The sequence below is a fragment of the Gouania willdenowi genome, chromosome 9 (genome assembly GCF_900634775.1).
Source record: "Gouania willdenowi chromosome 9, fGouWil2.1, whole genome shotgun sequence".
NCBI classification, from domain to species: Eukaryota; Metazoa; Chordata; class Actinopteri; order Blenniiformes; family Gobiesocidae; genus Gouania; species Gouania willdenowi.
In genome coordinates this window covers 6,705,765-6,732,843 of record NC_041052.1, presented here as the reverse complement: position 1 = coordinate 6,732,843, position 27,079 = coordinate 6,705,765, and the positions used below count along the sequence as shown (strand labels likewise).

At 34.6% G+C, this 27,079-nt stretch overlaps 1 protein-coding gene across 2 annotated transcripts; it reads right to left on the bottom strand.

Moving 5' to 3' along the window:
- Positions 1 to 314: 314 nt before the first annotated feature.
- Positions 315 to 25,794, bottom strand: itga2.2 (integrin, alpha 2 (CD49B, alpha 2 subunit of VLA-2 receptor), tandem duplicate 2). 2 transcript variants are annotated; one of them, XM_028458625.1, is made up of 30 exons: positions 25,604 to 25,794; positions 22,783 to 22,909; positions 19,513 to 19,622; positions 19,175 to 19,266; positions 18,356 to 18,470; positions 18,095 to 18,222; positions 16,996 to 17,144; positions 16,736 to 16,886; positions 16,071 to 16,236; positions 15,878 to 15,954; positions 15,582 to 15,720; positions 14,708 to 14,853; positions 14,496 to 14,639; positions 13,050 to 13,247; positions 12,840 to 12,970; positions 12,595 to 12,758; positions 11,550 to 11,701; positions 11,339 to 11,449; positions 10,028 to 10,113; positions 6,397 to 6,538; positions 6,191 to 6,274; positions 6,035 to 6,111; positions 5,873 to 5,956; positions 4,552 to 4,721; positions 4,294 to 4,439; positions 4,066 to 4,176; positions 2,914 to 3,027; positions 2,749 to 2,838; positions 1,186 to 1,302; positions 315 to 939 (listed from the first exon to the last, which is right to left on the bottom strand). In XM_028458625.1, the coding sequence occupies exons 1-30, from the start codon at positions 25,647 to 25,649 to the stop codon at positions 850 to 852; spliced, it is 3,657 nt and encodes a 1,218-aa protein (XP_028314426.1). In that variant the 5' UTR covers positions 25,650 to 25,794; the 3' UTR covers positions 315 to 849. The 2 variants fall into 2 exon arrangements, with proteins under 2 accessions (XP_028314426.1, XP_028314428.1); XM_028458627.1 differs by having other exon boundaries at positions 4,294 to 4,404; positions 4,619 to 4,721.
- Between the last annotated feature and the right edge of the window lie 1,285 nt (positions 25,795 to 27,079).

Below are 27,079 nucleotides of genomic sequence, written 5' to 3'. Positions count from 1 at the left end.
TACACATTCACCTTGCAAATACAGGTCTTGCTTGTTTTTTTTGTTCTAACCCTCTTATACTGTGTTGCTGCAAATGTGAATTTCCTCTCTGGGGATTAATAAAGGTCTATTCTATTAATAATTACTTTACTTAATATTAAAACGGGCAAAAAATTGCTTCAATTGTTGCAAATACAAAATATAGTTAATAAATTGTATAAAAATATGTACAAATGTATCAACATTTATCAGTGACAATAAAAACCAAACAACGAAAGTCAACAATTTTAAAACAATCAAACAAAATAAAAAAAGACCAAATCCAAAAGGAAGCATTTTATTTTTTCAAGAAATATCTTTTATTTTATCCAGCAGGAATTCTTATTCCAAATAGAAGTTCTTTGTTTTAGAAAAAAAAAAACAAGAAGTGTAATTCACATTATTTACAATAGACACGCAATAAAAATTATTTACGCAAACATTTGTGCTTTTTTCTACCCTCCCCTGAGCTGCTAAAAGAATAGAATAGTATTTAAAACAAACAAGTTCCTGATCACAATAAGAAAACAAATCAAAGTTGTGCAATCACAACAATGAGGTTTGACATTAAAAAATATACTTTCTCAGGATCATTGTAAAAAAAACACAAAACAAAAAAAAAACAAGAAAACTGTCAAAATAAAAGGTCATGCAGAGAAGAAATGACTTAACAGTGCATTTGAATTCTAAGTCAGTGCATAATAAATACTCTTTACTATTCACAAAGTAAGAAATAGGACAACAGCAGTGGAGTGAATCCCAACTATTTACAAACCATTTTGAATCACATCTTTCAGTCACGGATGTGTAAGTAGTGACAACAGTATCACTTCACAGCACGTCATCAGCTAGATCTCTGCTCTGTGCGTCTTCATCTGCCTCCCTCTGAAGCTGCTGGTATTTTCTTTTGAAAAATCCAAACTGAAAAGTAAACAGTTCCAAGTCACAGTTAGAATATTAGTGATTACACATTTACTTAACCACACTAACATACACACAAAATAACTCAAGACTCCAGAAAATACATCTTTAATAGATAATCCAGACATGGGGAACTTGTGACTTTCTCATAATAATCATAATTTTATTTTAATTGAACAGTAATTGAAAATGTAATTGTAACTGAAAAATGTAATTGACCCCAACCCTGCTCAGACAGAAACGTACCTTCCACAACAGCCCGACGGTCAGGGCCAGCAGCAGCAGACCAGCGATGACACTCCCAACGATCACACCCACTGGGACGTCACCTTTCTCCCCAGGCTTACTGACTGTCAGCACCACCTGAGCAACAGACACATCAATGTCAGATGGATGTATATCAAAATAAATCATTATAAAACATGAAATAAAATGTCTTCTATCCATTATTTTGGACATTGATGATACTATCATTTGCAATGCTGTTGAATTACAAAACAAAGCACCAAAGAAATCATAAGAACAGTTCCTTTAAAACGCTTGCGATGAAAAACGCAATGTTTTCTGTTCTAAAATCTGTAAGAGAACAAAGTGCCTCCATCTTCAGAGGATGTCGTATGTCATTCCATGAGTTTGGCGCATAAAAGTTTAGAAAAAAGTATAAAATGGTACAAACAAGAGCAAACTCTTCTGACTTCTGGTCAACGTCAATGTCAAGGTTGCGTCAAGTGTCAAAAACCAAAGTTTTCCATATCTCTACAAATATTTATTGTACAAGTTTGTTGCTTACATTTATGAAAAGCTCATTTCAAGTGGAGTATTTTATTTCATTGGACCGAAGCTGTATGACCGACCAGTAAAAAGATTGGTAGGGGTCAAAGTTTATGACGTCACAAAAAAAACTACAACATTCTTTTTTTCTTTTATAACTTGGCCACAAATTGAGATACAATCCTCAGACATTTCCATTCAATGTGTGACCTTGACCTTCGCTCAAGGTCATATTTAAGGTCAAGGTCAGTCTTCTGTTTTTCCTGCATTATTACTTTCAGTGTAATTAGTAAAAAGAACAAACTTGTCAACAAATCCAGATACAGGTTGTCATTTTAGCCAATTTTTTCAAATTGCCAAATACGTTTCAAACAAAACAAAGCACCAAAGAAATCATGAGAACAGTTCCTTTAAAACACTTGTGATGAAAAACGCAATGTTTTCGATTCTAAAATCTATGAGAGAACGAAGTGCCTCCATCTTCAGAGGATGTCGTATGTCATTCCATGAGTTTGGCGCATAACAGGAAAAGTTTAGAAAAAAGTAACAAATGGTACAAACAAGAGCAAACTCTACTGACTTCTGCATAAAAAACTCATTTTTAATTCACAGTACAGCAAAGAGTCTCCAAAGAATGAGATATGTGGATTATTTTTCATTAAAACATAAATCTATATTTAGTTATAAGTGCCCTCAGATGACTTGTTGTGTTTGGCGCTTTACAAAAAAGATAGAATTGAAAGTTGTTGTAAATTGAAAAATACACAAAAATGACTCCAGAAACTACAACAATACACTAAAATATATAAAAAAAGATAAAAAAAAATATATATACAGCAAGACTACAAAAAGCTTTTTTTCTTTCCTGTGTTAATGCTCAGATTGGTGACATTAATGTTGATAATGTGACCCTCAGATCAGACAATCATATTTTTGTGGCCCCTGTTGTGATAAAAGTTGTTCATCTCTTTTTTAGAGCCACACAAAAACATCCACAAGAATCCAAATCAAACAGTCAGCATTAATCTGTGCTCTTACTGGCAAATGATTGAGACCAATAACAATGAGCTGAGGGTCAGAGCTCTCCACATCCAGGCTGCTGGTGAGCTCGATGCTCTGATACGAGGCCTGAGGAGGAAAAAATCATGAATGGGAGACATTTTAAACATGAGTAAAAAGAGAAAACTCATAGCAATGCTTTACCGTGAGAAATGTGCCGCTCCAGATCCTGGTTTTAACCTTTACGTAGTAGTCAGTGTTCACCTCAGTGTCTTTTAGGATGCATTTTAAATTCTCACATTTTGCACTTTTGCAGTCCTGGAAAAAACAAACAAACAAACAAACAAACAAACAAAAACACAAAGAATACATGAACAAACCTTAGCAAATATAATACATTACACCATGCACCTGCCACTGTCACTTATAGGATATACAAATACAGATATAATAACATACATTTTCCCTTTTATACACAAAAATACATTCAGCAACATTTACTTCTGCTTAACAACATGACGCACATTTTTAAAACTATCGAACGTATAGAAAATGCTGCTGTTGAGAGTAGAGACCATTTCTCACATTTGTTACGGAATGGTCATGTGACTTTCATGCATTGAACTGTGGGAGTTGGAGTCCTGTAGAAGAATGCAAAGATGGAGCCGAAGTAGAAAAGTTTCGAATTAATTTGTTATTATTCACGAACCGAGATGTGAATTTTTAAAATTTTGCCAAAAATGCAAAAGAGGGATTTTCATTATTTTTTAAGCTGATCCAGAATCAGAATTATGATCCAGATATCTTCCAAAATATGATGAAATCTTCCAGGGTGTAAGACGTGTCAAACTGTAAACTGTAAACAAAACTTAACCATATTTGAAGGGGCTCATGGTTTCCCCCCCAGTGCTTATATTTCATTATTGCAGTCAATTTGAATGTTAAACTGTTAAAAGAAAAAAAAAAAAAAAAAAACCCTCAAATTTCTTACAAAATCTTTTAATTTTCCTCAGATTATTACATAACATTTTCCCTAAATAGAAATTGGTCACAAATCTAGGACATTTAAAGTGAAGATACAGTTGGGACTGATATCTGTCACTTATTGCTTGGATATTGTCAGTTTCTTTCATGTAATTTTGAATTTGTGCCAACTAGGGGGTAGAATCTGTGGCCTTCAAACTGCTCCGTATTTGGCCGCTGAACTAAAATAACTTTGACACCCCTGGTTAAGGTCTATCTTTGGTAAAAATTTTGCCAAAATCCGTACTTTAGACGTACATAAACACTTGTGAAGATATGAGCTTCTTAACGGAGGTAAAAATGTGATTTAAGATGAAAGTGTGAGAGACTGACCAGGCTCTCCATTCCTCTGAGACTCTCCTCACTAAAGGACACTTTGTGACTCTTTCCATCGATCTTCAAAGGATCAACAAGTCGGCCCGAGTCACAGCTGATGGAGTTTCCCTATGGGTGGAGAAGCATGAATTATTTCGCTATTTGGCCTCTTTATTTAGAGCAACTTACACATAAATTGACTTCAGGGGTTTGAAAACGACGTTGTGTGTAGTAATGGTAACTTACAGGTTGTGCGTCCACACTGGTGATGTAGAGAAGCTTATTTCCACCTTTAGTGGTCATTGGCAGCCCGATGGTCAAATACAGGAGGCTGACAGGAAAGAAACCTGTAGAGATCTGGACACATGCATTAGAAATGAATATATATATATATATATATATATATATATACAGTATATATATATATATATATATATATATATATATATATACAGTATATATATATATATATATATATATATATATATATATATATATATATATACAGGTATATATATATATATATATATATAGGAATAAAGGAATCATGGAATAGAGTGAATCCCTGCACCTTCACTGTGAAGTTAAACTCTGGGCCGATGTCATCCAGTGTTTTCACCGCTGTCACAACTGGATTGGCAACATCTGCCACGTAGAAGTTAATATTCCACTGTCTGGAAAACACATACCAGCATTTAGTCGGCTGGGAATTAAAGTGTTATTGTATGGTGGATTATTAAAGCTACAGGCGTAACAAATCAATTTGTCTTAACTTAGAAACTGAAAATACACTGTACATTGTTTTCAAATGCATGACTAAAAAGTATCATTTTAATTTCAAACATCTGCAGACGTAATGTATTCATACTATAGTGATGATAACGCAGATGCAGCGTTAATTTTGCTGATTCAAATTTTCGTCATAGTTTTACGGCTACATTTTTTTAAAGTGACAATAATTAGACTACGATTTATTCAAAAATACATGCGAACAAAAGCTGTATGAAAATAAATTGATATTTTTGTTAACTAATAGAAATGAAACTGTAATGTTCACATGGGACGAAATCCAATCAGTTATTCTTTTGGAATTTTTGGGAGTTTTTGTATTTTTGTATCATTTTGTGTGTTTTTCCAAGTCATTTTGTGAATCTTTGTTGTCATTAGGGGTTCTCAACTGGTCTCACCCTGGGACCCACATTTTGCCACGGTCATTAAATCGCAACCCACTTTTTTTTTTTTTTTTTAAATTCAACCAACCAAATTTAGTTTTCAAAAAATAGCTGTTGAAAACACATATATGATCTTTTAAAAAAAAAAAACATAAATCTATAAATGTTCCTGTGTAACATGCATTTCACAGCATGTCTTTCAAAATAAAAGACAATTTGAGAGGTATTAAGTATTTATTTTTGACCAGCTGTCCGCGACCCACTTTTGGGTCCCAACCCACCAGTTGAGAATCACTGATTTAGGCTATGTTATTGATCTAGTCGACTAAAATCTAAACAAAAAGACTATGACCAAAATAATACTGCTAAAAATAAATCAAAACTTGCCTTAAAATAACCCTAGTGATGAGCATTAACGTTGTTTTTTAATTCACATAATTTTCCCTTTTTTGTGGAAAATTAGGATAGAAATGATCAATAGAAAAATAAAAGCAGCGTGATCAATCTGGACCCTTAATAATCAAAACTTAATGTTCCCACTAAAATATGAACAAAAAAAGTTTTTCGGGTTTAATATTCTTGGATATTATAGTCATTAAAATGTTACCTTTTCAATTGTTTACTTATTAAGGGGAAAAATGAAGTGACCTCACCTGGAAAAAACAATCCCTGCATCGTATTTCACAGGAATGGATAGGCTCACTTTATTGTCTGCAGGTCTTTCTTCTTTACCGTCACTGAGAAAAAAAAGTAAAGCTCATGTTATCAGGGGCCAATAATATCTTTATCAGGTAAATATGATGTTTACTGTTTACCTCTTGGCCTCAAACTTGAGCTCGGCTCGGTTCAGTAGCTGCTCCAGATTGTAATCAAAATTGATCTGAAATTTCATCTGTAAACGGACACAGAATTCCATTAAGGAAGTGAAAACAGAAGTGAAAACAGCCAATAAAACAATTTTATGTTGGTACCTCTTGGTCCTTTTTTAATGCTGGGTATCCCACTTGGCAGGTGATGACTTCTGTTTGTGTTGATGTGCATTTCACTTCATCTGTCTGTGAATTTCAGAGGGAAAAACAGACAAAAACATTAGCTTGCGGCACAATAAATCAGTTTTTAGCTTTAATCATCTAAAGTTTTTGAAGTGTAATTGTAGGAACATGAGTAGAACACTCACAGGGGGAAAGATGGAGGAGTAGTAGAGGTTGTTGGAGTAAGTGACCAAGACGTGAGTGTTGTATGCGTTCTCCTTTTTGTTCTTCACAACCACCTCAAATGAAAGTTCTCGACTGTTGGCGCTGACCAGCACTGGAGCAGAACTGGGACGAAAATGCATAAAAACCATGTGTAGAAATGAAATCATCGCAGTTAAAGAAGCTCTGATGAAAAAGTACACGTACGCACAGATATGAAAGAGAAAAGACTGATAAATGCTCTTGTTATGAACACGTTTGTCAACAAAAATGGCCCAAAAATAAGGTCAGAGGTGAAAATAATGGATTACAAGTACTCACGTTACTGTACTTGAGTTGCTTTTATGGATACTTTTTAGAGTATATTTCTAAATCAGTCATTTTACTTCACTTAAGTAAGTTTTAAAAGAAGTAATTTGTTACATTTCTACACCCAATCGTTACTGTGTAAATTATATTTTTTTTTTGTTTTAAAATGATCAACGAACTTTGTGAAACAAAAAAAAAAAAATTAAATAACCAGACACGAATCAAATGCATCACATCATAGCCGATCAATCAGATTCAATGTAATGTTCGGTGCCAAAACAGCATTGAATGACAGTTATTTTATCAGTTTTGGAGTTCATAAATGTAGCAATGCTTAGAGCCTGAGAATTATTCTTAATTTGCATTGACTTTATTGGTGTTCTTTTATTTAAAAATTGTACATTTTGACAAATCTTTTATTCTATACATAAGCTTTTGTGGGAGTTAAATTAAGTTCCAATTGTGCAAGATTTGGTCTCTTACTTTTTAAGTTCGTACATGAGCTATTTACTGTACGCAAGGGAACCGTGGCAAGATTTATTACCAAAAATAAACGTGTTTGGTTGAAAGTAACTATAGTAACTTTGACTTTGAATACTATTTAATTCAGCTACTTTCTACTTGTACTTGAGTATTTTTTGTATGACTTGCTTCTACTTGTACTCGAGTTCAATTTCAATCAAGTAACAGTACTTCTACTTGAGTAGATGTATTAGTACTCTTTACACCTCTGAATAAGGTAGAGCAGAGTTCACATCTATGGAGGTAAATTTGTGTCTGTATTATTCCTTTCAAAAAACTTTTCAATCAAAAATAAATATTGTCAATCAAAGAAAAAAAAGTGTTCAAATGCGAAAAAAATTAGAGACCCAAATAATCTAATTTGAACACTTTTTTTTTTTTTTATTTATTTATTTTTTTATTGAATTGGTGTTTTTTTATTGAAAATAAAGACACAAATCTACCTCCATACAAATCCTGCATGTGTCAACGTTCATGTTAGTGTAGCCCTGATAAAAATATAAACATATAAAATCATGATGTAGCCATTATAAAATCTAAATGTATAATGTATATATATATATACATTAAGATTGAGTAGTAGCGTTATCTCTGGTCATGTGACACAAATATCGCGAGATTATGTTCGGCCAATCACGAAGCTTGAGCGCCAGTTCCAAACAGCTGAGCCTGTTGTCTGTTAGAGCAACAAGTTAACCGCTATAAACATCTATCTCTACTTTTCTATGGATTGACACACATTCTAACGAGTACATTATACATTGTGCACCTTCAGACCTCCTCTATCTCAGGAGTAGGAGCCGTTTAATCCCGCTGTGCGTGAGATTTAACAAGGAATTGGTGAGTCTTCTCATGCTATGCTAACGTTTGCCTTCCACTTTCATTGGGTGGCTAATGCTAACGATTGCCATTTACTTGTATGAGGTGGCTAATGAGAGCTAAATGTGTCAATGTTGTAACGTATGCAATCATTGAACAATGGTTATGAGATGATTATGCAATGGTTATTTAATTTATTAATAATAATAATTTAAGAATTTAATGATATTAGAATGAATCAATATTTATTGATGATTGGGTAATATATCAAGATTCAAGATATATCGAGTTTTCTATTTTGGCGATATATAAAATTACAGTATCACCTATATCTATATCAGTATATATATATTTTTGATCATTTTGTACTAAAATACTCATTTTCACTGCTTTCTTGTCTTCTCAAAACAACATGAAAATTGATGGATTTCTAATGGTGTCCTAACCCAGATCTACCACTAAATAAGACACATTACAGAACTCACTCACACGTGCTGTCCCTTAGAGTAGAAAAACACAAAAGTATAACATATTATGCAGCTGTTTTTTTAATAAATGTGCCTGTATGGCATTTTGTATCAACAACTTTAACCCAAATTTATCTTTCTGGTAAGACTTCATTTGAATTAAAATTATGGTGATTTATATCGTATATTAGGGCTGCTATATGGACCAAAATTCATATCTCATTATTTTTTTTCTCAAAATGGCGATATAAGATGTCAATCTTGATCATTTTAATTCAAATACATTTTTACCAGAAAGACAATTCTGGTTAAATTTGCTGATGCAATTGGTATAAACATGAGAAACTAGCATTCCCCAAAAGTAAACGCACAAAATGACAGCAAAAATACACAACATTACAAGAAAAACACAAATTAACATAAAAATACACAAAAGAACAACACGTATACTTAACAGTCAATGACATTGTGTTATATGACTAGTTTCCCTGCATTGAACTGCTGCTGATCCATGATGTAAATGCTGCATTAGCATGAGGATAATAATGACTAATCTGAGCATTAATACAAGAAACAACAAAGGGTTTGTCTATTTTTGTTTTGTTTTTGTTATTCTTGTGTATTTATCTGCATGTCATTTTGTGGTTTTCAAGTAATTTTGTACATTTTTGTTTTTTTGTAAATCATTTTGTGTATTTTTCATGTTATTTTGTGCCTTTTTGTGGTTGTTTAGGGTTTTTTAAAAATTTGCTGTTGTGTTTTTTTGTTTCATTTTGTGTGTTTTTGAAATCATTTTGTGCATTTTTGTTGTTATGTTTTGTTTTAAAAAAATTTTTTTTTGTATTTTGGGGGTCTTTTTTGTATTTTTCATGTTATTTTGTGCCTTTTTGTGGTCGTTTAGGTTTTTTAAAATCCGCTTTTGTGTATTTATCTGTTATTTTGTGTGTTTTTAGAATAATTTTATGCATTTTTATTGTTGTTTTGTGGTAATTTCTATGGTTTCTGGTGTCCTATTGTGTATTTTCCTGTCATTTTGTGTGTGTTAGGAGTCATTTTGTTTTGGGGGCAGTACTCTAGGACCTGCTGGTAAGACACATTAAACGTGGAGCTCCATCACATCAGAAAGAACTTGGCCAAATATTTAAGGTTTTTAGGTTAAGGTTATTCATAGTAACTAGATTACTACACAAAACCTGGAAGTAACAAAACCTTTTAAGGGAGGAGTTATTATTTCATACAAATAAATGTTTTTATGTGAAACAACACAAACTTACAACTGGAAATACAAAGCTTTTACTTTCAATCCAATATTCCAGGTTTGCGTGTTTCTCGTCCTCGTTTCACAAGTGGTGAAATAGTTGAACAAAACTGAGCGTGGTCTAAACTTGTCCAGGAATTCACTGAAGCCCTCACATCTAAACAGTATTTGTGTAACATTGCTCGTCCCACATCATGACTCTGTATTTTTCCCAGGATGATTTGTACTTCTGATCCTCACCTGGTTGACTCCGCTGTTGTTTTTACACTTAACACCAGATCACTGACACACACTTCGTCAGAGCCGCAGTCTTTAGTGAACGGGATCTAAAACAAGAAAATCCAATGAAGTTTTAGCAGATAACTGTTGTATGATGGCAGAGGTGTGAGAATTACAACACAGGAAACTCCTTATGTGACTGTAACAGATGATCATCTGTAATTTTATGGCAGGAAATAACAGTGATTAAGTCTCAGGAGTTGCAAGACGTTGAGAAACGGGACGATAATCATCACCCTGGCCCACTGTGTCATCCTAGAGGACTGTATTCACTTCAATCCCTTCAGTCTACGATGAAGGAAACATTCAGACAACACAAACTGATTTACACTGCAGACATGGGTAACTGGTGTGGCTACATGTGGCCCTTGTTCTAATTGTGTGTGGCCCCCTTAAGTTAGTGGACAAAATAACAGAAAAATATACAAAAGAACAACAGAAATACACAAAATAACTCCAAAAAATACACAAAACTATACAAATCTACAGATTTACACAAAATGACAAAGAAATTACTCCAAAAACACACAAGACATTATTACACAAAATCACTGAAAAATATACAAAACAAAGATGTACAAAAAATAACTCAACAAAAATACACAGAAGGACCGTAAAAATCCACAAACTTACGACAAAAACACAGGAAATTAAACCAAAATACATGAAAAAGGACAACAAAATGACTCCAAAATCACACAAGACAACAACATAACACAAAATAACTGAAAAATATACAAAACAAAAATGCACACACAAAATAACTCCAAAAACACAAAATGGCAACAAAAATACACAAAAGGTCTGTGCAAATCTACAAAATGAAAGCAAAATACAAAAAATCACAACAAAAATTACTCAAAAAACATACAAAATGACAACATTATTCTACAAAATCACTGAAAAATATACAAAACAAAGACGGACAAAAATAATTCAACAAAAATAAACAATAGGACCATAAAAATCTACAAACGCAATATACATAAAAAGGACAACAAAAATACTCCAAAAACAAACCATATGAGAATTAAAGTACACACAATCAATGAAAAATATACAAAACAAAACACACACAAGGACACCAAAAATGTACAAAACGACAATATAAAGTTCATAAACACACATAACTCTTTGTTCTTTCCTGTATTAGAGTTCAGATTGGTCATTATTCTTAATGAATGTTGATAATGTGGCCCTTGGATCAAACAATCACATTTGTGGGGACCCCGCTTCATAAAAGTTGCCCATCTATGTGTATCATGTGCTTACAAAAAACTCCAAAGCCTTGGGGGAATCCCTGTCAAGAACGGGGTTCACGTCCGGGTTCTCCTGCTGGAGTTCAACTTTCAGACTTAGCGAATTGACAAAATCTGGAGTTTCCTGTTAAACAAAGCAAACGTCACAATCATCAAACATGTGATAAGTTTTCAGTTATAATTTAAACCCAAACGAATAAAACTTGGGGATAAGCACCCATTACCTGTACGTAAACCTGGTAGTCTCGACACAGAGGCTTTGATGATATTTTAGCCTTTTCTGTCAGGAATCGTTCATTGTTTTTCGTAAACATCCCTCTGGATGTGACACGTGACGCCTGCAGGTCGGCATCCAGAGTCAAAGTGTAGGACACATCTGCAGGAGAAATAGAAAAACATCTGTTTCTCCGTCTTCCTTTAAGTGGACCAAATTGCACAACTCAAGCTATTATGGTAGTCAACACTCCATTTATTCCTCACTTCAGCTCAACATCACGACCCAACTTTAATCTAGTTTATACAGTATAAAGCTAAATTTACAGGACATTAAATCATGGATGCAATGCTTTAAAGCAGTGGTTCTCAATATTTTGAATTCAAGTACCCCCTTTGTCCGACTACCACATTTTGCTCAGAAGTATAGTTTTTATCATTTCCGGTCATCTCCCTCCTTATGGGATCAAGACTGACCTTTGTATTTTCAGTTCATGTTCTAATCAAGATCATTTTTGGTGTAATTTTGTGTACTTTGTTGTTGTTTGTCTGTTCTTTTTATTATTCAGTATATTTTTATTTTATTTTGTGTGTTTTTGTTGTCGTTTTTTTGTGCTGTTAATATTTTAATTATTCGCTTTGTGTGTGTTGTTGGTGTCGTGTGGTTGTTTATGTGGTTTTGTATGTTTCGCTCTCATTTAGTGTGTCTTTGTTGTCATTCTCTGTGTTGCTGGCAATAGTAAGTATTTTTCACGAGTGTGTGTATGTTTTTGTTGTTGTTTTTTGTGAGTTGCTGCTCGGTAATACTTAGTATGATTGTAATTTTTACTAAAAATAAATAGTCCAGATATCTGCCAATATATGGCAAAGATGATATTCAGTGAGTTTTCTATACTAGACAATGTTCACAATCCAGTGACCAACATGTGCGTCTGTCTCAGTTCTTGTTCCATGTCTAATTTAGTCATTTTGGCTGATAAAAATAATATTTATATTAATGTTAATAACAGACCATTCTAACATGGCATTAGCCTGTGTGGTGCAGGTTTACTTTACCAATGGGTCCAACTGGTGTCTTTGGTCTGAATACAGCTTTGAAACAGAGGTGGGTGCTGAAACACGACAGCCCGCGCCCGTTGACGTTACAGGGTTTGTTAAAAATGTTGATTTTATCTGGGCTGAAAGTAGCAGTGGCTGTAACAGCTGCGACACCGCGAGACCTGCAAACAAGTCAAAACCGGCTCATTCATACAAACCTAAAATGATCACTTAAAGTAGACTGATGATGAACTTGAACACACCAGAGCTGAACAACTTTCCCGTAGGCGCCTACAGAGATGTCAGGAAGTGTGTCATCATTCAGGTCTCTGTAGCTGTCCAGAGATCGTCCAAAATACTGCAGCTGAGGATCCAGTTTAGAACCAAGAATTCTCTGGAATGGATAGAAACTACATTATAGGAGGCTTCACATACAGTACGTGGGTCATCTGAGTCCACCGGTTTCCACTGACCTGTGTGAAGTGTTTGTTTAAGGTTCTCTGCTCTCCATTGTAGATGTAAATGACACCCTTTCCTTTGTCCTCTAATGGCGCTCCGACAACCACATCACTGAAACCATCCAGGTCCAGATCTGACACCACAGAAATGGCCATTCCAAAACGTGCATTTTCACTCGGTCCGATGAGGATTCCCTGTTCGTTTAGGATTCCCTTTAAAAGAGTAGATAGAAAATTAATTTGAAGGATTGTGTTTAATATATTTATTGACTTTTTAGAAAAACATTGAAGCATAGAGCCACCCCACAATGAAACATCTTACCTCATACAAAGGCATAAAGCCAAATGTATATACATTTACCACATCATATACAGAGAACAAAATAGCAAAAATAAATGAATACTTCAGCCAGTGTTGGTTTAAAATCAGTTTTATACCAGTGTTAATGAATGATCAAAAAAAAATCAAAAAAGGCCTCCGCACTCGATAGAACTTCCCCTCCTGACCCCCCCATCACACATCTTATTTTTTAAAATGAGCTAAATGTTAAAGGACAGTAGTCAATAAGTTACTATCCTTGCAACATCTCAGACAGGCGTGGACAACTGGTGTGGTTCTCAGAATAATTTAGTTTGGCCACAAAAACAAACGCACAATTACTCCAACAAACACACAAAATAACAGCAAAAATACACAATGTCACTCCAAAACTGACAACAATATGCACAAAATGACAGAGAAATACAAAAAATGACTCCAAGATCATACAGACTGACAACAAAAACACACAAAATGAAAAATAGACCAAATGAGTCCTTAAACACACAACATGACTAGGAAAAATGTCTTGAGGTCTTTTTTGTGGCTTTTGTGATATATTGTTCATCTTGCGGCCCTCAGTCTAATTTAGCGTGGCCACAAAAACAAATACACAAAATAACTCCAAATACAAAAAAATAGGACAACAAAAAACAAACGCACAAAATGACTTCAAAAACACACAAAACAACAACCAAAACACACAAAAAAAACCCAAAACACACAAAATCACTCCAAAAAACACAAAACATAAATGCATAAATTACAGCAATGCACAAGACTGCAAAAACACACAATGACTCAAAAACCATATAAAACAACAGCACATATGCACAAAACAAAAATGAAAAATACACAAAAATGTCTGCAGCATTGTAGGAAATTACAAAACACGTAAAATGACTCTATAAAACAAAACAAAAATAACAAAACTCTATGCTCTTTCATGTATTCTTGCACAGATTGGTCATTATTCTAAATGATGACATGAATGTTGATAAATTGGCCTTGACTTTAGAGAAGCACATTTTTGTGGCCCTGCTAAGACGAAAGTTGCCCAATACTAATCTTAAGATATTTAATGTATATAAATCTTTTAAAAATAATTCCTAAAACAGAGATCAAAGAGAAGTGGTCTCTACCTTAGTGACGGAGAAGACATAGACCCTGCCTTCCTCTCGTTTCATCTCGTTCATGTACATGGGGGCACCCACTAACAGGAGGTCCGTCACACCGTCCTTGTCCACGTCCACAGAGCACAGGACGCTCCCAAAGTAGGAGCCGATCTAGAGCAAAGAGCCAAACATCCCATCAGTCTGTTTAAAAGGCTTTCATTCTCCTCTAAATATCTCACCTGTTTGCCTCTTTCTGAATCAATGATGGCAGTTTGTTTCTGAGCGCTGACGGTGTAAACAATAACTTGACCAGAGTGGTTGGAGCGCGGGGCGCCGGCCACAAAGTATTCAGTAGGTTTATCGCTCAGAGTGGTGACTGAGTAACCTGGAGGAGAGGAACAAGGACATATCTAAACAGAGGTTTAATAATAATAATAATAATAATAATGGCTTGGATTTATATAGCGCTTTCTTCAAGGAGACTCAAGGCGCATTACAGAAACCATTATTCATTCACACCAGTCACTCACACAGTCATACCGGAGGTGGTAAGCTACAATGTAGCCACAGCTGCCCTCGGGCAGACTGACAGAGGCGTGGCTGTAGAGATGTAACTAATTAATTTACTTCTTCTAAAACATAGTAAGTAAAAGGACTGATTTAGAAATCAGAATCAGAATCAACTTTATTGACCAAGTAATGTATGTTATACACACGAGGAATTTGACTTGAACTGTGCTCTCTCTAATAGTGAAAACATTAAACAATAACAATCATCTAGAAAAAAAAATAAAAAATAAGCATAAGCATAAACATAAACAGTAGTTAGGCTAATATGTGCAAAACTAAATAAAATAAGATAACAATAACAAGATACGATAATAATAATAATAAAATAAAATATAATAAGATAATAGTGCAGTAGTGCAAATATACTCAAAAAAGTGCAAGTACCCATAAAAGCAACTAAATTACAGGAAAAGTATTCCAAAGCTTTAAGTTTTTTATATTTATATATGTATATAATTATAAATCACTGTGTCTTGTCCAATGTCACCATTTTTCTAATGTTTCATGCAAAGACAATAAGGACAGAAAACGGTGAAATCCTACCCAGTAAGGAGCTGTGGTTCCTGTCCTGTAGAGTTCCCTCAAAAGCTGTGAAGGGCAGGATGTCCACTTTGGAGCCACTTTGATGGACAACAGTCCCGCTCCAGGCGTAGGCCCCCACGGCACCGAGCATCATCACATCCTGGAGCAGCAGGAATTAAAGAAATGTCAACACACTAACCTAAAACAAGTTTAAAATTGAAAAGATATTCCTATTTCATGAGACAATGATTATTGCTTTTCACGTCATTCTTACTCAAGTTAAATGATTTTTAGTTTTGTTTTATTGTGTTCGGTACCTTTCGGGCGGAGTAGTGAGCGCTGAATCCCACCTGAGACATTTCCATCTTAAAGTTGTCGCCTCCTTTACCAGTACCTTCAAAATAAAACCAGTAAGCGAGAAAACAGGAAGTAAATCACGAGGAAAAGATGTGTGGCATGAAAAATGAATCCGGTGTGCAACAATCAGAGGGGAAAATAAGCGTTGAGTACCTTCGATGTTGAAGATACGGTTTCCCAGAGTTCCAGCGATGGTGGAGAGAGCTGCTTCCTCTGACACGTTAAAGAAGTACTTCTCTGTGGGGAGGCTGGCTATGGACTTGATCTCTTTCACTAGGTTTTCAGTGTCGATGTTATTTCGAATATAATAGCCCAAGACCTACGGAAGAATATAAGCATGCTAATAAAAACTACACACACAAATCCAGTTATTGAAAAAAAGATTATTACTTCTGTACCTATAGTCATCTTAAATATGTGAATCCTTGTTTTAATCAGAAATAAAATGGGTTTAAAGGGACCAAAAATGGTGGAAAAGTTGCAAATTAGAGTGGGCAAAAACGGAGAGAAAAAGTGGTAAAAAGGGTTAAGTGGGAAAAGTGGTGGAAAGGGTTTATAAGTGCCACAAATGTCTCTGAAGTGGAAAATATGTGCAAAAAAGGCTTGAAATTTGATGGAGAAGTGGCAGAAATGGAAGTAATGTGGCAAAAATGCATTAAAAGGAGCAAAAATATGGCATGACAAAATTATGTAAATAGGTTCAAATATGGCAAGTTTGGTGTAGTTGCAGAAAAATGGTAAAAATGGGCTCAAATTGTAAAAAAAATCGGTTTGTATTCCTTTATATGTTGAGTATTAAAAGTTGATGAAGTACTTACAGCTATACCAAAGCGAGTGATGCCCAGCTTTTCACATTCGGCGATGACGTTATTTCTAAAAGACTCGTCATGTGACTCGCCGTCAGTGACGACCACCATCACTTTGGCAGCACCTGGTCGGGCGCCATTTTTTGAATGGAAACCCCATTGACTAACGGAAGAGAAAAGTCTTTATTAGTCAAAATCTATGTACATGTACACTGATTGTTTGAGGTAAGATTAGGCGACTTGTAATGCATTAGTTGTAGTGTGACGCCAACCTGGCGTACTGGATGGCGTGGAAGGTGTTGGTGGACTGGCCATACTTCTGTTTGATGTTGGCGGCAGCAGCAGTGACTTCTTCTTTGGTTTTATAGTCACTGAGTTTGAATTCAAACTGGGAATCGACGGCGTACTGAATGACACTGACCTGGGATATCAAACGATATCAAAAGGTCATTAAATGTGTAGATTGTAGTAAAGGAAAGATAGAATATAAGAATGCTGAGGAATTACTGACAGTGAATAACTTTAAATTTGGCTGGATGCACAAATACATTGTTAAACAGTTTTTTGTTAGCTTTAGTTACTTAGTAATAGCAGGATAATAATAGAGACATAGGCAACTGGTGGCTGGGGGGCCAGTTGCAGCCCTCGGTCTGATTTTGTGAGGCCCCCAGAGTATACAAGTAATGATTTGTTAGCCTGTTTTTGTTGTTTTTTTGCGTTGTTTCTCTTGTCGACATTTAGTCTCAAATAAAGTATCTATCTATCTATCTATCTATCTATCTATCTATCTATCTATCTATCTATCTATCTATCTATCTATCTATCTATCTATCTATCTATCTATCTATCTATCTATCTATCTATACATCCATCTATCCCTCTATCTATTTAAATTACAGAAATATACACAAAAAGACAACAAATATAACAGAAACATGTATAACACCACATCAAAAATAACACAAAATATCTGAAATGACAACAGAAATACACAAAATCAACCAAAAGTTGTACAAGATGACTAAAAATGCACAAAAACAGAATTTTACAAAATGACAACAAAATGCACAAAATTATCCCAACAAGGCATCTACAAAAATAACAGAAAAGTATATAAAACCACAACACAAATACACAAAAGATTGACTCTCAAACCTTTGTTGTTTCCTGTATTATAATAATGTTTAGACTGGTAACCTGTATAAATGCTGAGATGAATGTTGTTGATAATGTGGCCCTCAGACCAGATAATCACATTTTTGTGACACCCGCTGTGATAAAAGTTGCCCAATCCGTGTTTTAACATCTTGACTCCTTCAGAAGTTACATTTATAAATATATTCATTCTCTGTAACAAACACAAGGTTTCACCTGTGTATTTTTGGGCCCAATCTCCAGTGATGGTAATAATTTCTGCAGGAATTCAATCATTGGTTCCCAAGGATAAATGCTGTTTGAGCCGTCCAACACAATCACTATGTCCATGGGCCCTCCACACGCTGCGATGATGACCAACAAAACAGAACAAATAAACACTTTATTATTGTGAAACATGTCAGTGAAAATACAGCAATTAAAAACGATCTGAGGGTACAGTTTAGAGGTAGAACGTTCAAATGAAAGACTTCTTACTCTGGAGGGCAGGAGCAAAGGCAGGTTGAAGTTGAAACAAGGGGTTCAGTTTGGCACAGATTCCTGGGTAGAAGTCCTGGGAGCCACACAGCTGTCCCCATAGGGGCCCACACATCTGTAGCACATGACCACAGAAGATGTTACAGGAGAGCATGACTAGATGTTTAAAAAACAACATTTATGGTCTTAAATTAAAGCCTTTACTGATTTCAGAGGGAAATAAATAGTAAATTAGTGCTTATAACCAGGAACTGCAAAAAAATGGTCAAAGGAAACACCGTCTGTTGATAACAGTGCATGGTGACCCAGGTCTGATTACAATATATATTTATTATTTAGAAATAGCTATTTTACTTGTGTGCGTGAACAATACAACCTTTACAAACTAATGCATTTGGTTTTGCAAATAAGAGATGTACCCATCAAACAAAGTTTTCCACTTTTGCCACTAATTTTCCACCTTGCAATTTCACACACAAATGTCTGGTTTTGTTTGTAATTGAAGACAATATTTTTTTTGGTGTGTAAAATTTAATAATAACTAATAATAATAAGTCTGTTTTATATAGCAATTTTCTAAATAAAACTCAAAGACGCTTTACAGGAAATGGCAAAATATCAAATACAAATATGATGAATTTGTTTGATGGGTATGTTTCTTATTTGCTAAACAAATTGCATTAGTTTTGTGTTTGTGAATCGTTGAGCGTGAGTAAAACATATTTTGTGTGTTTGTGAGGCATGATTGCAAGCATCGTTATCGCCACCTTCTGAAACCTTTTTATATATTTTTATGTAAATGCATGCGTAGATACACACCATCAAATCATTGGCTGCAGGTATCCGAGTAAGAGTCAAACCCAGAGACATGTTGCTGATGATGTTATTGACACTTGGGATGCTAACAGAATCTGTGAAAAAAGAGGAAAAAATAGCTTCATTATCAACCTAATAATTAAGATCACATAGTCATTTCCTGCATTATTATCAGTGTATGGGTTTTAAAGAGGGAGAGTTTATCTTGTTTAGTGGTCACTGCAGGTTTAAGCTTATAAAGGGCAGGGAAACATGTTCCCGTCATGTGTTATAACATCTTACACAGATGAATAATTTTATGGTTGAGGTAACATAAGGAGAAAAAATAATCCCAAACATACCTTGAAAATTGAGTTTGTCACATTTGTTTCTGGATCCGGAGACGGGACACTTGTAAACGTCTCCCTTCCTGTTTTGATCAAAGCCGCTCCACGGAGCTCCAACCAGAAGCCTGGAGAGGAAAGAAAATGACTATTAGGAGGTTAAATCCAATTCCTTTTGTCACATTATTCATTTAGTAATGAAAGCAAGTCATTTTAGGCAAGATTTTACAAGATTATGCTCACAACTAGAATCTACAACCCTGTCAACAACAGGACTCCATTTCAGCAGATGAACAAAGATGTCATACTGTACTTCTACATTACTGTATTGAGAGGGCCTGTGGTTAATGGAGGTAGATTATTTAAATTTTTTATTTATTTATTTATTTGAATCAGGACATTACATGTTAATCAATGTGTCAGCAAACAACATAACAATATTACGAAGTTAGCACAATAGCTTATTATTATTCAAGAATTAGACATTTTTAAAATCTTTATATTTTCAATAATTGTTTTTTTTTTACTTAATCAAAAACCTTTTCATTCAAAGAAAAAAGTGTTAAAATGTATTTTTTTTGGTTCTTTCTTTCTTTGAAAACAATTTTTTTTATTGAAAATATTTTTTTCAGATTACAGTGAATTTTTTATTTACCTTTTTGGATTAAAGTGCTTTTTTTATTTAATTTAATTAGAAAAGTGTTTTTTATTGAAGCAAAGTTTTTTGATTAATTTTTTTTTTTTTTCTGATTAAAGTGAATCTTTCCTTTATTGGAAACATATCTTTCTGATTTAAGTGATTTTTTTTTTTATTTTTAAATTGACATAAAAAGAGACAAATCTCCCTCTATATTTGTTGAGTGTGACCTTTTGGCTGCTCGAGTTATAAAATACCCTTAGTTACACATTTACAATCACAGCACACCTCTAGACTGTTATTTACACAGTGACTCAGTGCCAGACACATACAGAAATGTTTGTTAAAAGTTATAAATGGATGAATCACAATGGAAGAAACTGTGTCACTAATACAGCTTGAAGTAGCTAACATAGCATATAGCGCATCACATATAGCTGGTAGAATAGTGAGGTTAGTTATTATCCCTCACCACAAAATGTGGAAGGGGCATATAGGTTTGAGCCCCATCCGTCCGAGTTTAACAGCTTTTCTCACAAACTGTTTAAGATAACCAAATTTAATGTGTGTCTTCAGGGTACCAATACCTTGATGGAGTTGGAAAATGAGAAGTGCACAATTATGTTTTTCAGAGTTATTGCCCTTGTTCTGTTTTTTTACTCTGTTTGAGGTATCTTGAAAGGGGACAGCTTTTCTTAGAAAACGTTTAAGATAGTTAGTAATTTTATATTCTGATGTGATAATATTTTCTTTACATCTAAGTTAGATTTAGGACATTTAGGAAAAGGTTGTGGACTATAATGGGAACCAATGTGGCGGGGGATGTTGATGACTGTCTTCTTGTTCATGTTTGCAATGAATTCCTAAAGATGGCGTCTCAGATTTAAGAATGACTTTCTGAGATGAACTAATGAAATATTAAAGATGTTCAACAAGAATATCAAACACAACTTTTAAAAGTTCGATATTAGATGATGAAAAACGTGCCAAACATCATTGAATATTCTAGGACAACAGAGTCATTAGCATAACAGTGTTTCTCGGCCTTTTTCCCAAACGTTTACCTGAAAACAGGAAGTGACATCACAGTGTGGCTGCAGTGAATTTGCCTCTGATGTGTGTGACAGCCTCAGTGTAACTGAGTGAAATCCTTCAGTGTCTATAACTCTGTACATGTTTGCAGCACATCATGCCTTTATTTACAAACCGGACACATCTGTGACGAACAATAAAGAAACACCAACAGTATTCATTAGGGGTGTGTATTGCCTGCCATCTGGCGATACGATTCATATCCCGATACATGGGTCACGATACGATACATCCCAATGTTAAAGTATAAGGCGAATATTGCAATTTTTTTCTTTATGACTGAAGAAACAACTAATCTGTAAATGTGTACACCTTCATGAAAACATTATGTATGACATATATTTTATTGGCATATTTTACACTCAAAACAATGGTTTTAACATGCCATGTGCCAACAAGTTCAAATAAAAACACAACATACAATCTGTCTGTGGCTTTTATGTAACTTAACTGAGGTATATGCCTAGAACCACAAATATATGCAGAAAGTTAGTCATCATCCAACACAGTTTCTCCCACTCATCAAAGACTGGAATAAAATGAATCTAAACATCCAATATTTACCCTTTATACTTTTTCTAATAATGGTTGAAAGAAAATGAACCTTTTGTTTATGGCTTTTTATGAAAGAACATTTAAAAGCATTTTATGGTGGTATTTTAATCTGTTGTTTATTTACTTTTGTTTTTAGGCTGTGTCGTTTATGGTTTGTCATATTTTTATTGATAGGTAGGAGACCCAACGTGACCCTGAAAAGAACAAACGGGTCAGAAAACACATTACTGGATGTCTTTAATTGAATGTTCCCTGAGTTTACGCTAAAACACTTTAGCCAACCAAATGGATGGGTTTTTATTTATTGCTCATTTTTACTTTTAAAACATAAAATAATACACGATAAATGCCAAAATGATGATGAGTTCATCTTCTCTCTAGGCTGTGTTTGCATTTATCTATTCATTTTATTTGAGTGGGTTTCCTGTCACAGTACAACATAGATGTTTTATCAGAGGAACGACATTCAATAGATTTCAATCCAGATATTTTCAAATAGATTTATTTATTTAATTACTATTACCGACTGTTTCTCAAACGTGTCATTTTTATCTGCTGATAATTGATCCCTGCCCTTTAGCGACATCTCTTAAAAGTTAAAAATATACATTTTGTATTTTTTTTTTATTAACTGTCTTCTTTCTGTTAACTTTTTTAATACAGTTTTTTTTTTAAACTTTTTGTAGCTTTATGCAAAATTCCATGCAAACTTTGTGCAAAGTTTTCATAAATTTTCTAAATGTCTTTTTTTTTTGCAAATTGTTCGTCAACCTTGGTAACTTTTTTGTTTTTTGTAAACTTTTTCAGAAATTGTTGTAAACTTTTGTTGGAATCTGTTTAAAAATCTTGAAATTACAATGCTTATGACATACTTTGTAGCCTGAGATTGTGCAAATTACAGGATTTTAGGAAATAAAAATCAATCAAAAGCATTAGTAGACCTATTTTAAACAAGTTGCTATTGTTTGTAAAATGGAATAGAGTGAGTTGAAGTGGATCCATACCATTTGCCTTCATGGTTGCTTGCTTGCTGGACAGTGTATCCAAATTCCTCAGCTGCAGATCCACTGAATATTTTGGCATCGGCTGTGCCAACGTTAAAGGACTGAGAATACTGGACTCTGTTTGATGCTGAGAGATGAGACACATGGCAGTCAGAGTGAAAGAGTGACACAATGGTTCCCAAAAGCTGCACCTGATGCAGGATATTTAATAATGTGACTATAGATATATCTCTGATTGTTTAGTCCACAGACGTTAAACTCATGTAGTTCAGGGCCCAAATACAGACAAAAGCAGTAATTTCACCAATAATGTGCCCTAATTTGCACTTCCATATACTGTATAGAAAATATGTAAATTATGTAACACACAATAAGTTACAGATATCAGTTTCTGTAGGATATTCACGTTGCCTTAACTTTGTGACCAATTTTTTCATTATTTTTGGAGATATTCTATAGAATATTTTAAGGAAAATTGCAGGATTTGGAAAAATTGAGAGTTCTTAAAAATTATCAAAGATTTCCATCATGTGATATAAGATGGAAAAACTGAGTCCTGTCAAATACTGTGCATGGCGTTTCACTGAATTTGTGGATTTTGAGGGGCTGAAATATCTACAACTGAATTACTTGGTAATTCAGACAATGACTTGTGGTTTATTTGTCATTTTTACTTTCTGGATGCTCTAAAGCAGTGGTTCTCAAACTTTTTTGGCTGAAGTACCCTTTTCTCTTACTTCTGAATTCAAGCACCCCATTTGTCTGACTCCGACCACAAGCTTTTGCTCAGAATACTATGAAAAAACAACTATAGAGCGTAATGATGGAATGAAACACATTTTAAAGAATCTCATTTTGTAAATAGGTGCTGAAACCATATTTAGTGTCCTCTGAATAGATTTTTTTTTTTATTTTTTTTTTTTTATCATTTCCGGTCATGTGGACAGTGGTAGCTTAGTGGTTAAGGAAGTGGGCTTGTAAGTCACTGGTTCGGATCTCACCTGTGCCATCACTGTGGGATGTAGCAAATCCCTTAACACTAATTGCTCCCCGGGCGCTACACTGTGGCTGCTCTCTGCCCCCCATGAATGAGTGATGGGTCAAATGCAGAGAACAAATTTTGTGTCTGTACCTGTACATATATGACGAAAAGACTTCATTAATTATCTTCCTCCTGGAGCGGGACCAAGTCTGACTTTTGTATTTTCAGTTCTTGTTCTAATCAAGATCATGTCTTTAATCATGTTGTATGTTTTTGGTGTCATTTCAGTGTTGTTTGTCTGTCCTTCACATTATTCAGTATATTTTTCTCTTTATTTTGTGTGTTTTCGTTGTTGGTTTCGTGTGTTGTTGGTATTATTTGAATTATACTCCTATGTGTTTTGGTGTTTTTCTTATGTCATTTTGTATGTTTCGCTGTTATTTTTGTGTATTTTGTAGTGATGTTGTGTATTGTTATCTCTTAGTGTGTGTGTGTGTGTGTTTTTGATGTCATTTTGTGTATTTTATTGTTGTATGTCTGTTCTTTTTATTATTCAGTATATTTTTCTCTTATTTTGTTTGTTGTTGTTGTTGTTGTTGTCGTGTAGTTGCTGGTAAAATTTTGTATGACTATCATTTTTAACTAAATCTAAACATTATAAGATTCCATATTTTTAATGATTTCATGTGTTAATGTTCCTCTTTGACACTTGTGGTTTAGTCTAATATTGTTCATGAGGGGGAGACTTTGCATGATTTAGTGGATGAAGCAGTTCCACTCCCCCAGCTTCCTATATTGAGTGGAGTAGGGGATTCTGTGCTTGAATCATGTCCTTATCCAAAACCACCTCAGTCTGACTCATGACTTCCAGGCAAACCACTCAGAAGGTGAATGCAAAAAAACTGGATTTAGGTTTATTTCCCAAACAACCCAAGTTCATGTTCAAGTGCAGCTCTGAGTTCTCTGAGGAGGTGGTTTTTTTTACTGAGTCTGAGCCACAAGCCCGAACAGGCACAGCTCAGCTCTCAATCAGCAGGCAAAGGAATGTAGATGAACATTCGACACAGGAAACTGTTTTTCCCCCTCACCACGCCTGCGTATACCTGCAGCTACACAGCAGCTCCAACAAAACAGTAACAGGGAAAGACAATAAATAGACGTGTGCTGCGTGACACCACTCCTAGAAAACCAGAGATAAGCCTCTCCTTTCTCTGATGTACATTTACACCTCCCGCTGCCTCAACAGAGCTAAAAACATCACTAAAGACTGCTCCCCACCCTAGCTCCAGGTGCATTAAGACCAGAACAAACCGATTCAAAAACAACTTTTTTCCAAAAGCCTAAAAACTCTCTGAACTCTCACATGCACTGATCTCACAGTCATACCCCTGGACTCTCCTCAGCCACTATTAAATACTGTTTTGTAATACCATTCAACTGTATTTATGCTGTAGATAATGTGCTATACACATATACACCAAACACTGACTGTCATTATTTATTATGCAAAATGTACATACTCTCCATTTGTTATTTTTGTCCTATGTTTATATTGTACATATTGTTTATTTCTTACACTGTTTTTACACTGTTACTGGAGTTGGCTTCTTTTTTTTTTTAAAATCTCATCTTACATGTTAACAGTGACAATAAAAGCATTCTGTTTCTATTTGATCGTTGTTGTGAAAATATGAAGCGTGAACTTATAATAGAAGAAAGTTCAGAAAACATTTCCAGTGAAATCATGTCAGTAAATAACGCAAAGGAAAGTTTGGGCATCCGTTACCATTACCATTACGCACGGACGATCGGGTTAAAAGTGAAGCTAAAGGTACTCACAGAGTGCTATAAAAGTGATGAACACGGCCCTGCAGCAGTAATCCATCCTGTTCTTTATCCCATTGGTGTGAAGTGAAGCACTTGTCACAGGCAGCAGCGGACTGACGGGGACGCACGGCGCGCGCTGTCTGTATATGGACTGGTGCGCGTGCGCTCCTCCTAGTGCTGCTGCTGACACCACAGGGGGTGTGTGTGTGTGTGTGTGTGTGTGTGTGTGTGTGTGTGTGTGTGTGTGTGTGTGTGTGTGTGTGCGTGTGTGCGTGTGTGCGTGCGTGCGTGCGTGCGTGCGTGCGTGTGTGCGTGTGTGCGCGCGCGCGCGTCCGTGCACGTCTTTCATTTATTCAGCAACAAAATTCATACCCAGAGGGTGGAAGGAGGTAAAAGCAGGATAAATGAAGCAGTCAACATCCTGCAACTCTATTATATCATTCTACGCTAATTATTAATATTCTAAACAACAACAAGAATGACATTTATCTAAAGTTAAACTGTGTATAGAACAGGGATCTGCAACCTTTTCTCTTAAAAGAGCCATTTTCCCTCATCTCACATGGATTAAAGTTCTTCCGGAGCTGAAAAAAAACAAACCTTTTTAATGAAAACAACATAGTGTATAAAATATAATAATTATTAATGTTATATAAAGATTTTTTTTTTTTAGATAATGTATTTTAAGGGCTACAAAAAATAACTTGAATTTGATAACATGTCAGTCAACACATGCTAATTGCTAATTTCTTGCCACACATAAAGCATGCATATTTAGCCAGCATATTGGCAGTTAAATGAATCTATCCCCACACAATTATAATGTATATTTACTTCCAGATTAGACTTTGGTTTAGTTATCTTATCAGGGATTTAAAACTTAAGGTTAACCACAGGTGCAGGGAAAGTTAATGGTCTGTAGATGTTTCAGGAGGTGAAGTAGGAAGTTATTACACAATGTGATTTATTTTAGGTTAACAAATCGTTATATCGTGATTTTATTTAATCATTAATACCGTCTGTAAGACAATATTTATTTATTTCAATATTTTTGAAAGCTATAGGGAGCCATTGCAAAAGAGTCAAAGAGCCACATGAGGCTCCAGAGCCGCAGGTTGCAGACCTCTGGTGTAGGGAGTAAAATACATGTAAAGAAAATTCAATTGGATTACCCTCATTCAGATACATGATTTAAAGATCATAGAATGTAGTTATACCAGTGTCCTTAAACAAATATTAATAATAAAAGCCAGATGTGTAGCAAAGAGCTAAAACTGTAATAAAAAATAAATAAAATAAAGCCCAAATCTGTAAATGGGTCAATGATATTTTCTGTCCAACTACTTTTCTTTTAGTTAAAAGAAAGATTTAAATTCATAAAAAAAACATATTATATACACTATGAACTTGCTTGGAATCTTTAAAAAATAAAATGAAAAACTGTATATGATTTATTCTGTTCGTGTCCAAATATGTAGCATAACTCTC

Coding starts and splice junctions, on each gene's coding strand:
- itga2.2 (XM_028458625.1), bottom strand. CDS start 25,649: ATGGATTACTGCTGCAGGGCCGTGTTCATCACTTTTATAGCACTCT. Junction 18,471..19,174: donor CTGCAGCCAATGATTTGATG/GTGTGTATCTAC, acceptor CATGTGCTACAG/ATGTGTGGGCCCCTATGGGG. Junction 18,223..18,355: donor CTTTGCTCCTGCCCTCCAGA/GTAAGAAGTCTT, acceptor TCATCATCGCAG/CGTGTGGAGGGCCCATGGAC.